This window comes from Cryptomeria japonica, chromosome 5, assembly GCF_030272615.1.
Source record: "Cryptomeria japonica chromosome 5, Sugi_1.0, whole genome shotgun sequence".
Taxonomy (NCBI): Eukaryota; Viridiplantae; Streptophyta; class Pinopsida; order Cupressales; family Cupressaceae; genus Cryptomeria; species Cryptomeria japonica.
The window spans coordinates 35525183-35541138 of NC_081409.1; the positions used below are offsets into that span (position 1 = coordinate 35525183).

The 15956-nt window shown below is 41.1% G+C and overlaps 1 protein-coding gene across 10 annotated transcripts in view; it reads right to left on the reverse strand.

Moving 5' to 3' along the window:
• Positions 1 to 15956, reverse strand: part of LOC131057423 (protein NUCLEOLAR FACTOR 1-like) — a 362090-nt gene that overhangs the window by 108200 nt on the left and 237934 nt on the right. For all 10 annotated transcript variants that reach the window (XM_059221122.1, XM_059221116.1, XM_059221119.1 and 7 more), the window contains 3 exons: positions 8427 to 8527; positions 8100 to 8231; positions 7917 to 7997 (listed from right to left, as the gene is read on the reverse strand). In XM_059221122.1, coding sequence (XP_059077105.1) covers positions 7917 to 7997; positions 8100 to 8231; positions 8427 to 8527 — 314 coding nt within the window. The remainder of the gene's footprint in view (positions 1 to 7916; positions 7998 to 8099; positions 8232 to 8426; positions 8528 to 15956) is intronic.

Below are 15956 nucleotides of genomic sequence, written 5' to 3' on the forward strand. Positions count from 1 at the left end.
AAACTTTTAAATATGAAGGTATTAAATTAATTAATTATTATTTTAAATAAATAAATTGGGGCGCTTGGGTTTTATTTTTTTTTTATATTTTGCAAAAGTCGGCCTCCTCTTTTTATTTAAAATTTATTTATTTGCAAAAGTCGGCCTATGGGGTTGAAGAGGTAAGCGCCTATAAAGGGAGGTGTGATATCTCATTTTAAATCATCATTTTATCATCCTTTCATATGCGATTTGGAAAGCAAGGAGAAGTGCGAAATTCCATCCAAGGAGGAGTGCGAATTTTATTGCAAGTGAAGCGAATTTGTCCTCAAGGTGGTGAAATTAACTAAGAAGGTGCCTTTGCTAGAGGAAGATCACGTTGGAATCTTCAAACCTCATTTTTTGCCTAAGCGAATTTCATATTTTTGCATCTTTTTAGAGTTAGCTCTCAAAGTGAGGTATGGCGAAGATCCCTTGTCTTAATTTTGAATTTTGATCGTCATAGTTTAAATTTTGAATTTTGAAATTTTGAAATTTCAGTAAGCTCAATCGTATTTAGGAAATGATAACTCAAGGACTTATCATGAAGTTTCCTAAATTCAATCCTTAATCTAATCTATGTTTATACATTGCAAAATCTATTACTTATTATGAAATGTTGTGTAGGTATCAAGATGGCGACTCCCAAGCTCAAAAGATCTACAAGTCGAAAGACTCTTCTCAAGGAAAATCAAGCCAGATCAAGGACGGTCTCATCAAGGACGATCAAGCAAAGATAAGGGCAACCTCCTCCAGTCTAGCATTGACAAGGACGACCTTCTTCGATCCAGCATCCTCAAGATAAGGGCGACCTCTTCCAATCCAGCATTCCAAGGCGAGGTACATCAATCATCCTGCAAATCAAGGACAAAAGGAGTTAGAACAAGAGTTAATTAAAGATAGCTTCTCAACAACATCAAATTGAATATCTACCAAGCTACAAGTGTCAGACGAGGTGACATCCTAGTCATCACTCCTCCAGTCGGATTGGTCCACCTCAACAATGTCCAGGTTCAATGTACCTAATTCATAGAAGGTGGCACAAACTCCAATGTACCTACCCTAGCTATCCATTGGTGGAAATTTCTAGAGAGGAAATGTGTCCAAGCAATACAATTTTATCATTGGTCAAGCATTAAATGTTATGTAATGGTTGTAACAAACCCTAATTAGGGTTTAGGTGTCATAATCTTGGCCATTGATCTTATTTTGATCTGGACCATTCATTGTAATTGAGGATGCTATATATACCCTCATTTCTTTTCATTTTGTAACTAGAACTAGAAAAATTAGAGATTAAGGAGAAATTAGAGAGATTAGAAGCAAGTTGTTTTTGTAGCAAGATTGAGCTTTGAAGAAGGAATTTCAAACAATTGTTGTTCATGATGGCTTTGAGATCAATAAAATATTGAAGTTATGGTGTTTTATTGCAATTCTTGTGGTTATCTTCATGGTTGTTCGTTTTCTTGAATCATTCTCAATCAAGATAGTGTTTTAATTTGAAGGACAAAGTGTTGGGCTTGATCGTTGGTGAGGTTCACTTTCCAAACCACTAGCTTCTTGTTGATTGTAGGAACGCTTTGCGTGGTCAACTGGATCAACTTGAATCACTTAAACTTTCAATCATTGTTGTATCTTGGACATGTGCCTTTGTGGTAGTGTTTATGATCCTTGATGAATTGAAAAATCATTTGTTACCTTAGAAGATCGCATCAATTTCAATTGAGTTGTTACTTTATGGCAATATTGAAGTTGGTAGAATCTTGCCAAGTCTCGTCCACATTGAGTCATTCTTAGGATTAGATTAGACTTTATCTCTTGCAAGCCCTACTCTTTTGATCTTTTTTGAGAGCTTATTAGTATTAGGAAACCCTATTCCTGCAGTTCGGATTTGGCGTAAGACCCCTTGATGAAATAGCAATCACAACAACCACTGGTGCTTGTCCACACGTAGAGACCCTACTTAAAAGAACATTGAAGTCACCCTAACTGATCCTTTTTGCGATATCTTCAGCAGTTAGAGATTTTATTCAAGAGAGGATAAGGTACCCTTGGGTATTTTATTCTGTGTATGATTGTGTACAAAATACACGTCAACAAGTAGCAATAGCCAATGGCTTATCCTCCCCTGGATAATAGGCTTGTTTACCAAGTACATGAGTGCCTGGTGGTCTACGTAAAATGTAAATGGTGTGACCAGGAGGTAATGACGGAATTTCTGTACGGCATAGACCATACCAAGGGCTTCACGTTTTGTGGTACTGTAGTTCTTTTCCGCCTTCAAGAGCAACCTGCTACCAAAGTAAACAGGGTGGTCTAACCCGTGTCCTTCTACTTGGGCTAATGTAGCCCCGATGGCATAGTTTGAGGCATCCACGTGAACGTGAAATTCCTTATCCCAATTCGAGTATGCCAGTATGGGTGCTCCCATCAACCTTGTCTTCAACTCTTCAAAGGCCTTGCTCTGTGGCTCTGCCCAAATGTATGGTTCCCCTTTCCTTGTCAACTTATCCAACGGGTGGGACACCTCAGCGAAGTTCTTGATGAACCTCCTGTAGTACCCCACATGACCAAGGAAGGACTTTATCCTCGTGACGTCCGTAGGAGGTTCCATTTCTACTATTACCCGAATCTTGTCCAGGTCCGTTTTCAATCCTTCTTTACACACAATGTGTCCCAGCAATCTTCCCTGTGGTACCATGAATCTACATTTCTTCGGGTTGAGGGCCAACCGTGCCCTCCGCCATCTCTCTAGGCACTCCCCCAGAGTTTTTAAGTGGATGTCCTATCCGTTGTAAATAGACCAATCATCCAGGAAGGCTTTGAAGTTCCCCACCGACATCTTGTCGAAGATGTGCAAGATGATGCACTAAAAGGTGGCAGGTGCATTGCATAGACCGAAGGGCATTCGGTTGTATGCGTACACACCGTCCTCCATCACGAAAATTGTTTTCAACTTATCTTCCTCTACGATGGATATTTGGATGTACCCAGAGAACCCATCCATGAAGGAATAGATTTCATGTCCAGCTACTTTCTCCAAGATGCTGTCGGTGAAGGGTATGGGAAACGGGTCTTTAATAGTGACAGCGTTCAGGCACCGGAAGTCTACACAGATCCGGATCTGATTGGCCTCTTTCTTGAGGGAAATCACAATGGGAGACACCCATTCGCTTGTCTGCACTTTGAAGATTATGCCCGCTTCCAACATCCGCTCAATTTCGTCGTGCACCCGTGTAGCATAATTTTTGTTCATTCGGTAAGGCTGCTTCCTCATCGGCTGGGCTCCCGGTACCAATGTTATTCGGTGTACACATAACTCTGGGGGCACGCCCTTCAAGTCCTTGTATGTCCATGCAAAGACATCCTTGTATTCAAGGAAAATTTTGAAGGTTGTGGCCTTCAACACTGGATTCCAGTCATCTCCGACAAGGATGATCTTGGGGTCACTCGTCTCCCCGAGATTTGTTTCCTTTAAATTGGCTTCCTGATATTTAATGGGCTCCCCCTTCGGGAATTGTTGTGTCGGCGTCTCATTCACTGATGCCTCCCCTTCCTTGTACTCGCCATATTCTGGGGGAAATATATCTGGTTCTTCGATGCTCAATACGTTACACGAGGGTGTAAATAGTTCATAATCTCCCATTTGCCAATGGAAGAGGCCATTCAAAGAGTCCCCGTCGTCCCCTGAGCATGCCTCTAGTTCTAACACCCCTTCGTCACTAGACTCCATGCAGCGTCCATCTCCACCCTCCGCTAACTGGTCTCCCTCAGATTCCGAGTCGGAGGAGGAGGCTAACTCCTCACTCACCATCTGCGTACAGAGATCGATCACGTACTTCCTCCCGATGTTTTCCAAAGAAAGGGTATTCTGCTTCCAATTATGGTTCACTTTTGTTGCAATGAGCCACCCCCGCCCAAGAATGGCGTCATATCCTTTCTGCTTCAAGGGGATTACTACAAAATCCAGCACGAATGGCTGCGTGCCAACCATCACCTGCTGGCCCATGAGGTTACCAAGGGGTTTAATCCCGTGTTGGTCTGCCCCTAGTAGGTTGAACGTAGGGGGCCACAACGTTGGCTTTCCCAATTTTTTCCATGTCGCTTCTGGGAGTACATTTACTCCTGACCCTCCGTCCACAATAGTGTCTGTCAAGGTAGTCCCCAGTATACCCATTTCTACCACCGTCGGGTGGCGTCCGCTGTTGACTACCAACAACATGGGGTCGACCGTGGGGCTCACGACCTCCCTCGTTTTTACTTGTGGGGGTACAGAGTTTAAGATAGCCGTTTTTAGCTGTGGCATGGTCTCCAGGAGGTCTTGAATTCTCACGGGTACCTCTACCTGCAATATTTGCCTTAAGATTTCCTCTTCTCCCCTCGTCCGTAGGGGACTTGCGGTCTGGTGGCTGTTCTGCCTTTGTGCGGCCATTTCCTTTGTGATCTCGTCTCTTGCTTCCCACACCCTTTCGGTCTCCATGCGGGGATTTGGGTATACACTCTTTTTAGCCTGTGCCCTTGTGATTGCCAACACTTCTGCCTTCGTAGGTTCTATGTTTAGAAGGTTTACACCAGGCTTCGGGCAATTTGCGTCCTCATGGTCGCCTGGCCCGCACCATCAGCAGAGGTGCTGAGGGTTGGCTTCCTTCGTGCAATCGCGGGCGAAGTGTCCCCACTGATTGCAGGCCCTACACTGAATCATTGGCCGACCCTTGGCGTCATACTAGATCCGGTTTCTGTTATTGTTATTGTTATTATTTCTTCCGCCGCTGCGTCTATTATCCCGGTATCCTCTAGATGATGTCGTTGTGTTAGTTTGTTGGCCCATACCCGCTGGTGCGGATGTTGTAGCCTGCTCCGTGAACAACACCTGGTTCATTTGCGTGCTTCGGGTTTTCATGTTGTATGGGCACTCCTTGGTGGAGTGTCCCATCACTTGGCAAATCTCGCAGAATGCCTTCTTCGGGCAAGTACCCTTTGTGTGCCCCTCCTCTTTGCACTCAGTCCACCATATGTCCCCTTCGGTACGACTAGTGCTTCTCATTGTTTTGAATTCCCTTCTCATTCGCTCCATGTCTTTCTGGAGCGCTTGCACCCGTTTGCCAGCCTCGTTGTCGCTGCTGCTTTCCTGTGACGAGTCATCCTCCTCGAACGAGCTATCCTTCTTCTTTTTCTTCGATATCTTGGTCTCGCTCTCGAGATCCATCACTCTATTGTATGCGTCTTCATACGATGTAGGTGGAACGATTTTCATTGTCTTTCGGAGGGAATGCTTTAGTCCCTCCATGAACCATCGCTTTTTCAACCCATCTGCTGGTTGACTCTCCATTTTTCCCAGTAGTTCCTTCAACCGCCGACTATAAGCTCGCACTGTCTCGTTCTTATTCTGCTTCGTTCCATAGATCTCAGCGACTATTTCGTTGTCATCTCTCAGGAGACGGAACTCTATCCCAAACTCCTTCTTCAGGTCGAGCCATGTGCCAACTTTAGCTTTGTCCATATCTAAGTACCAGTTTATGGCCACTCCCCTCAAGGTTGCTGGGAATTGTGATACCCATTCATCTTGATCGGTAACACCGTTTGCTGACCATATGGTTTCGCACGTTTGACAATGGTGAACGGGATCCTCCTTCCCGTCGCCATTGAACTTCGGTAGTTTCTGTTTACCTGCCATTGATGGGAGTCGTCTCCCCTGAGGTGGCTGTTGTTGTGTCTGAGCCCCTGCGCCGCTCCCTCCAGCACCCGTGGTGTGTCCTGCATGGGTGACTGGTGGTACCGTGGTCTGCCTGTCGTGCGTTGCACCTACAGCCGTACGATTGCCCTCCCCTTCGCTCTCACCCGCACCCACTCCTAGTTCCTGTTGGTGATCTTCACTCCGTGGTGTAAGGGATAAGTTTCTAAACTGATCCCGAGTCTCCTCGACTAGATTTCGCCGTAACCTTGTTTCTTCCAGAAACTCTTCGTGGCTCCGCGTCCTACGATGCTCTGGCGATGCGTAGAAATTTCCATCGGCTTCTGCACCCTCCGTGACACCTCCTTGGTTCCCCTCGGGCCACCCTTCGGCAGGTCGTCCTTCGGCAAGTTGCCTCAGCCTCCGTCTACGTTCTACTTGCTGCTCCAGAATCAAGGCCCTCTGCGCGGCCTCCCACTCGTCCGTTTCTGCTTTTTTATTTCTATCTTTATTCAATAGGTTGGGCATTAATTGTCGCACATTTCCATAACTCACAATACATAAATCAAAACACATCTTTATTAATTCATTTCCTCCAATACAACTCGTGTCAATGACACTTTTATTTGAATATAAAAAGTTCAAGGTTCAATTCCCTCCTGGCCTGGCGCCATCTCGTTCCGTTTCTCGTCGGCTGTTTTCTTCGTAGCGTTGAAGGATTTGTTGTCGTCGCTCTTCCTGGGCAATCTCCTCCAGACGAGCCTGTTGTGCCAACGATGCCTGTGCAAGCAACCGGGGGAGGTGGTTCATCAACCGGTTTACTGCTAGGCTAACCTCCAGCACTGTCCACACGGCACTTGGTGGGATTTCTGCCTCCGCCGCCTCTCGTCGGACGTAGGTCTAGATGGCTCCTTGGAGCAAAATTGAAAATTCTCTCGTTGCCGTGTCTTCTCCTGTGTAAAGTTCTGTTCGCGCGTCATCGGCCTCTCGGTTTATTTCACCAACGGGTAGGCCCATTGTGTCCGTACGCCATCCACGTCTTCCGTTCCCGAGTACGTCTAGGCAACGGCGCCAAATGTTTGCCCTCTCAGGTGAATAACTTAAAACATAAAGCACGTAATGCAGAATAATAACGCCATAGATATCAGACAAGTATAAGAGATATTATTCCCCTCCTAGTTCTTGTTGCAAGTTACATTCTGAAGTATATAAAGATACCGAGGGGGTGCGAGTGCCAACCGTCGCACCGCAACTACCACCGCTCGGCTACCAACTAACAAACCCAATTACAACTTAATTAACTAGTCGTATTCCCGTATACAATAATGCGGCTAACAGACATTACAAACTTACAAATGTGATTCTAGCCTAAATGATTCTCAGCTAATAATTCAAACACTGGCATGAATGATTTTCTTTTTTGTAACTTCAGTTGCTGTTATAGTTGATAACAGAAGATAAATCAAGAAACGAGGCTCATTTTATCTAAAAACATTTCATATGGAAATTAAAGACCACTCAATTTATCCAGATGCAACAAACAAACTAAACCCGAACTATAACAAGATAGAATAGAGCTGCTATGATCAGAGACCAAACTTTACACAGCAACTATGAACTGGTCAATGTATGATAGCTTTCCTTACACTTAAGCGAGTGACATTCATATCATTAGTGTATATATAAAAGATAAAAATAAGTGCCAAAATGGAATCGGAAGAATTTTAACTAAGAAAGCACCAATAGTAAACACTATTATCAATGATAAACAGTGCTAAACAAATTAAAAGAAGACATTGAAGGATGTCAACAAAGCCAGGTAAGAATTATTTTTCTCTTTTTAATTGGAAGTCAATCATCTTTTATATATCTCCAGAAACGTATATTCCATAGTTCAAGAGAAACAATTCTAGCAATCCCTCTGATGAAATGCATATTCCCAGCAAAGACATTGACCATAGTCCATAATGAATTGTCATACAATTGCAAGTCTCAACAGACTAGAATTTAAGTAGAGAGATCACATAATTATCATTGAAACTGTTGATAATTCTACTGGTCAAGCTTATATTTCTTATAGATAGATAGAATACATTTCTCACATACTTCACTTTGTTAGATATCAGTTATCCGTTAATTGGTTTGGACTAACAGTGAATAAATTATAAGTATAAATGTTGGCCAAAAAAAAGCAAAACATCAGTTGGTAGGAAAGAAGAATTCATACTTTGCATGAGTTTGGTATCAACTCAATTAACCTCTTTACAGTCCTAAGAGCAATGCTTCGAAGTGGCACAAGAATTAGAACCTGTATTAAACAATGTCAGTCTGAGATATATTTGCCTCCCTTTTCCTGTTTTGAAAGAAAAATAAATAAAACAACTCACAACAATGTAGGAAGTGATGCCACCTTTGGACGAGTAAATCCTTGATCTCGGGGAGGCTCAGCAGCATTTATCAATTTATCTCCATTATTTGACTGTTGACTCAATCTAGCATTATTTTTTGTAACTATGTCTCTTGTTTTATAAACATGATTAAGCTGCAACATCAAACCCACTTCATCATGCAAATAATCAACTATATTAATAAAAATAGCATCTGTGCATTGAAAAATGAAAATGGATGATACGAGAGAGACCAAATCATAATTGACAGGAATTTGAGGGTGCAGAACTCTGACCAAAATAACACAAACATAAAAAATATAATATAGGTCCATAATTCCAACACATACAAGATGCAAAAGATAAGCGTCTGTTACACTCAAATCATCATCTTGGCCTCCAGCCATAAATGCATTTTTGTTTGAATGCAATATATCTTGATAACTGTTACCTGCAAGAGCAACAGAAACTTTCATAAGATCAAACAAATTCTCCTCTATAAAATGAATTCACAAATCATGCCTACAAGATAAAAAGAAATCATATTAATGTCCATAGATGACCAAATGTAGGTGAATGGGATTCAAGAATGCAGCAGTTTAAAACATTCTCGGTAGAGAAACCTAGAAAGGCCCCACAAAGGGGAAAAACAAAAGCAAAGAAATATAAAAGAAGGGACTACCAACACAAGTAATCAAGAAACTAGTACATATAGCCACGAAGGGGGAACAAGAACCCCACAGAGCAATATTTTAATGGGACAGGCGATACATTTAAATATCAATATACTAGAATGTTAATAAATGCAGTTTAAAAATTCTTAATGCATGGTAGAATAAACACAAGACTTCTAAGGAAAAAAAAAAATGCAGATTGTAACATATAACTGTTGAGATGTTGTCATTGATGTCAGAGTTGAGAGGTTTATCAGACTGTATTATGGCAGCAAACAGACCAGAGAACGATGAACAGAAATGAATGCTACAGCAGATAGAAGAATGTCGACGAGGGATTACTCTAAGATTTGCAAACTTACATCTTCAGAGGCAGATTAATATGCTGGCCAATAGGTCGTAAAAGAACAGAGATTATAGATTGTTATTAATGATGGCTGATGTGTCAAAGGCATCCAGCAGTAATGTAAGGCGCACAGCAGATAAATATACAGCACATAATATGAAAAGCAAGTTCGATTCATATAACAGAAGCGACTCACATAAAAAGCACACAGCAGATAAATATTAAAAATCTGATGTAAGAAAGGTGGCAGATTAGTGTAAAGACAGTGACTTCATAAAGATCTAACTCAAGCCTTAACGACTTGTCTAAACATAAACATTTGACCAAAGTCAGCACATGAAAGAATGCCATTTAGAAGTGAAGAGTGTGTTCCACTTTGTGTTTGTTAACAAACAAAAAGCAAGGTTCAATTTGTTAAGACAGATTAATGAAAGAAAAGGCACAATGAAACGAAGTGCTGTGTCATCACTAAAGGCAGAGAATTAAGAGGAAACGTGACTATTGGTACGTTGTATCAAGAGGTGCAATCAGTAAAATGTGCAAACCAAAATAACAAAGGATGTGTCCATTCTGTTGATGGGTAATGACCACTAAGACAATAGCCTCTCTTGGGGCAGATATAAGAAGATATTGGAGTGTAATGTGTGTTGTGTGTAAAAGGTGGAGAGTATAGTGCATATGCCAAGGGGAAATACCAAATTACTGAAAAGGAGATAATGTGCAGAATTTAAAATAAGAGATTATAATCTCTTGCAGCAGATTGGTGATCAGGACATCAGCAGACTTATGTAAGAATTATTTCAGATTCAAAAGGTAGTGAGTTGGTGCTTGTTATCACAAAAGCTCGCACCCTTGCTGAGCTATCAACTCAACAACCTTGTCAAACATAGAAACAACCCCGAAGTGTGGGACCTTGCGCAAGGGGGTTGAATCTCCGGAGAAGGCCGGCTTCCTTCTCAGTCCAAGTGCAAGTGTTGAACCAACTCAACACTTCAAAACTTACTCCTAAGCCTATCCTAACAACTTGCAAAGGTAAAGGGAAGAGATAAATGCTTAAAATCAAAGGAGGTGATGCACCAAGATAAGACATTGTTCCTCTCCCCACCCGAAATGGCACAAGGAATCAACTGAAATACCCAAGAGATACACAAACTTCAGTTGCATGAGTGACCCAAATGCCTGTATGGAGGTTAGAATTTGCTAAGTGTCAAGAGGGGAGAAGGATTTCCACAAGCCACACTCAATAAAAACAAATTAACACAGCATATATGGAGAGAAGAGCCACAAAACATACAGCTATGATGAAGGTAAGGAAACATACACAACATGCATAAGTTGAAGGAAGGCAAGAATGTAATTCCAATTCATTCAAAGGCCAAAGGCCAAACTTACAATTGCATAAATGCAAGATAAATACAAGAGAAGTGGGCGAGCATAGAATAGCTCAAGCCAATAGGGAGAGAACCCTTTACAATGAGGCTTAACAGCCTTTATATAGAAAAATGGTTACAAGAGTGATCATGACCCCTGTATGTCAGTCTGGGAGGGCAGGGAAATGCATGCACTTGACTTGTACATGCAAGCAACCTAGCCATACCCACAAAAGGCAATTCTGAGAAGGGTGGATTGACTAACCTTCCAAAGTCAGAGTATGCAGACATGACATAAGTCACCACAACAAGCATGGCCCCGTACCTCCCTTGATGGAAATCCTGCCAAAAACATTAAATGCACCCCTATGACTCCACAAAAGAAGGTACATAAGTCACCAAAGCTGTTGGAGCATTTAAAGCTTTGAGTGTCGATCACGCCATCCAGAAGTGTTGCAAGCCAGAAGTAGTTTGGAAGACTTCGAAGACCTAGGTCGCCAAAGTTGGGGTAACTTCGGAAACCTGGGTCACCGAAGTTGGGAAGACTTAGCAACTTGGGAACTTTGGGGTTTTGGAGTTCCGGGGTAGAAGAACTAGGAACTTGGGAACCAGGGGGTTCTAGGGTTGAAGAACTAGGAACTTGGGAACCTGGGGGTTCCGGAGTTCCGGGGTAGAAGACTTAGGAACTTGGGAACCTAGGGGTTCCGGAGTTTCGAGGTTGAAGACTAAAACTTGGGAACCTGGGGGTTCCAGAGTTCCGAGGTAGAAGAACTAGGAACTTGGGAACCCGAGGGTTCCAGAGTTCCGGGGTTGAAGACTAGGAACTTGGGAAACTGGGGGTGCCGGATTTCTGGGGTAGAAGAACTAGGAACTTGGGAACCCGAGGGTTCTAGAGTTCCGGGGTTGAAGACTAGGAACTTGGGAAACTGGGGGTTTCGGAGTTCCGGGGTTGAAGACTAGGAACTTGGGAAACTGGGGGTTCCGGATTTTCGGGGTTGAAGAACTTAGGAACTTGGGAACCTGGGGGTTCTCCCAAGTTCCGGGGTAGAAGAACTAGGAACTTGGGAACCTGGGGGTTCCGGAGTTCCGAGGTTGAAGACTTAGGAACTTGGGAACCTAGGGGTTCTGGAGTTTGGGGGTTGAAGAACTTAGGAACTTGGGAACCTGGGGGTTCCGGAGTTCCGGGGTAGAAGAACTTAGGAACTTCCTTCTAACAAGACAACACTTCACACTTCATGATTCCATTGCTTCCTCTTTGATCAACTGGGGCAGCGTTGGTCCATGGAACATATCTCTAATCGGTTCTCACTAATGGACCAAGGGTGTCATAAAATGACAACAGTGCTCACAAAATTGAATGGGGGGTTGGTGCCTCTCGTGAGTTGGTGCTCGCAAAATTGAATGAGGGGTCGGTGCCTCTACAAGTTGTAAAACTATTGTTCATATAAAGCAATGTTATTATCGTGGTTTTCCCCCTATTTAGGGTTTCCGCACATATAGTGTACTTGTGTTCTTTGCATTTAAGTTGTTGCATTATTTGATTAATAAATTTTAAATTTGAAAAAGTGAGTGTTATGCTGATTCACCCCTCCCCCCTCTTAGAATAATTGTGGGCCTAACAATTGGTATCAAAGCCAGCCCTTCAAACTGGTCTAACCAACTAGATCATAACTGCACACATGGCTAAATCTAATGGACTCTCTTGAAGCAAAGATCCATTGTTTAATGGAACTAACTATGCATTTTGGAGTTTGAGATTCGGACCCTTTATAAGCTCTTTGGGATATGATGTTTGGCAAGCAGTGATGAATGAGTATAAAGCTCCAAGTCCTCCATTAGATGCAGCCTAGAAGAAAGCATACGAGAACAATGCAAAAGAAAAAAAAATGCAATTTTGTGTGGACTAAGTGAACCAAAACTTGTAAAAGTAATGCACTGTCAATCAGCAAAGGAAGTTTGGGATAAATTAAAAAACATTTATGAGGGGACACTAAGGTTAAAAATAAAAACCTTCAAAGTCAAAGAAGAGAATTTGAAAGCCTCAAGATGATGGATGAGGAGAACATTGCAACATTCTTCCTTCGAGTTGGCGAGGTAGTCAATACAATACGAGGTTAGGAGAGGAAATAGATCAACCAGTTGTAATTCAAAACACATTAAGGTCACTCCCTAATAGATTTGATTCGAAAGTCTCTGCAATAGAAGAAATAGAGGATTTGGACCAGCTATCCATGGACGAACTACATGGAATTCTTATAGCCTATGAAATGAGAACTAGAAAAGGAGATTCATCAATAGGGTAATCTATGAAATAAATGAATTAATGTTGCAACCCCAAGTGTGTCCTCCCGTCAACAACAAACAATCTCCAAACTCCAAGCAAACCCCTATGTAAACACTCACGCCACCTCATGGAAAGTACAGCCAGCATAGGAAGGTATGACCAGCCTCAAACAACAAAACAAAAGTATCGTAAACTACGAAATCCTCCTTAATCAACCACCATGAATAATCTCTAACAATCTGAAGCTCTGAAAATTGAAGAAGAAGAAGAAGATATTAAAACACCAATGAAGCTCCAACGTAATTTCTATATGAAACCACAAAAACCCTCAAAATCAGGCCCCTCACCAACGTGGAAGATGTTGCATGTAAGGGATTTCGTCCTCACAAACCCTCAAGAAGAACAAATCCTTCCAATAAAGAAGTTAATCAAAATATCAATCCAAGCATCACAAATTAGCTCTTCAAATTTCTTTCATAACACTCCAAAAGGCTATGCTGCCCTTTAACTTTTGTCTTTTGATTTAATTAAAATCTCTCTTATTTCCCCAATGTGGCATCCAAGTCTCAAAACGCCCCATTCATTAAATAAAAGTATTTTCCTTTTATAACTGGGTGCCATATTGTCCTTGTTATTTCATAAATTAAAATAATGATAAAGTTAAATCTTTAAAATTAATAACTTATCATAACTTTATTTAAAACCACTAAGCTATATCAAATATCTAGACAACATCAAAAACTAAACCCAACAACTATACTAAAAATAGTAACCTAACAACTAGCTTGGTGCCCAAAGCTGACTTACTAAAATTAAAAATAGTAAGTATTGGAGAACTCAACCAAAATCACTCTAGAAATGGGTGCTCCACACATAATAACCACTGGAGCTCGAATAAACATTTAATACTATGAACTTGCTAGTTAGACTATCTCCAAACCAAAATCACTCTAGAAATGGGTGCTCCACACATAATAACCACTGGAGCTCAAATAAACATCTAATAGTACCAACTTGCTAGGTAGACTGTCTCCAAGAGTTCCTTTTTTGTAACTCATTAGCCTACGGCAACCAACTGAATAGGCTAATGGTCCACAAATTCTGAATTGATTACAAAGGGGACATTATATGTGTGCCTATCAAAGGGATTCAAAACATCAAAATAGACTTAAAAGATTTTTCAAAGGGTTGCAACTTAGTCATGATCAAGGAAAAGCTACAAAATTATCAAATTCATCTAGAGTAACCTATTCAAAAGTCTATTTTTAATCCATGCTAAATATAACTTAAACTATATTAAGTTGTCAGCATTATTTAAAAGAATAGCATATTTTGGGATTTGCTATGTTTAGCCAAGGCTGTTATAGCTTATGCCATTTTAAGTAATTTGCATTTTTAGAACAAGAAGCACATGCTATTTTTAGCCTTCCACTATTTTAAACGTTCACTATTTTTTGCATGGGGTCAATTATTTTTAGATCGTCTATTTTTACTTCTCTTTCTATGCATGAGATGTGATAAAGTTATAGTTGTTGGCAATTGACACTCATTGGATTCATTTTGTTGTCACTGATGGCAACAAGATCTGATGGCAACAAGATCTGATGGAAGTCACAAACCGGCACTAGGAGGCACATACCGGCAGATACCGGTATTGGAAGCATTCAGGGCTACACCGGCACCGACACCAGCACCGGCATCAATACTTCAAGGAAGCCGACATCAAGAAAGATTTATTTAGTAAATCATTTTGTAATTATTGTCAAGGCCGACATTAAATATCTTTTGTAAATGCATTGTAAGCCGACATAAGGCATATCATGTGTAATAGGTATATAAGTCAGTCTGCTAGGTCAATTTTGTAATAAGTATGAGATGATGATGTGATGTAATAGGTGATAGACATATATAGGTATAGCAGAACTATGTGATATTAATTACATATATGGAGATCATTATTGTATGCGAACATTATATCATGCAATGATCTATAGATAGCTTGGAAAGCATTCAAGGAGGAGAAGTAATACCGGTAATAGTTCAAGATTGTGAACCGGTACAGAGCAGAACCAGAACCGGAACTCTATTTGGTATAGCAGATGCATTCCTGAGTTCATTTTCAGTAATTTACTTTGGTAGAAAGCTTGTAGTCAGTGAGGCTCTTCAGAGATGAGCAGTATGCTCTAGGCAGTGTGCCTTCCTACAAGTGCAGGCCCCTGTTTTATGTAATATCTTTTCATATGGCCAGTGAGCTGATATTGTGGGCCACAAATCCCACCGTGGTTTTTCCTCTAGTGTTCTTAGATCCCAACAATTGGTATCAAAGCTTGGTACCTCGAAAGAAGTTTAACAACTTGAGGAAGATCCTGAAACCGGAATCTTTGAACATGGCTATCGAGAAACAATTTGAGATGGCTCTTGAGGATTATGATGCTGAAAGGATGCAGAACTTGAAATTGCAAGAAGATTTGAATTTTGCAAATGAGTTCATTTTTATTCTGCAAGAAAGGTTGTCATCTGGTCAAGCCAAAAGAAATGAACCTTTGCAACAACCGGATGATGAGGAGAAGAATGCTCTTAAGGAACAATGTCAGAAACAAAGTCAAGAAAATATGCTCATGAAGAATGAAATGCAAGATCTGACCATGAGGTTATCAAAAGATATTGAGGACAGAAAGAAGAAGGAAGATAATCTTGTTTTATCTCTAAAGAACAAGTTTGATGAATGTGGAAGATTGACTCGTGAGAATAATTTGTTGAGAATTGATTTAGCACACTCCCGGAATAATGAACAAGAACTTGAAAGGGAAATAACTACTCTGAGAGATGATCTAACTACTGCAAGTGAATATAAATAAAAGTTTAGGATCAGTGTTGCACAGTTGGATGACTTACTGAAAAGACAAAGACAAATTGATGATTCTAGAGGACTTGGATTTGTACAAGGTGAAAGCTCTGGTACTGCTAATGAAGATCAGACAACCGGTATGCAGAACTCATCAGAACAGAGGAAACCGGTAAAGAAATCTAATGCTTATAAATTCAATGGTAGATGTTTTGTTTGCAATAAATTTGGGCATATGGCTAAACAATGTAGAAATAAGGCAAATCAAAACTACAATTCTCTTCCTGGTCAATGCACAAACTTCAAGATATATGGTCATAGATCAGAAGATTGCAAAATGAATGTTAAATGTCATGCATGT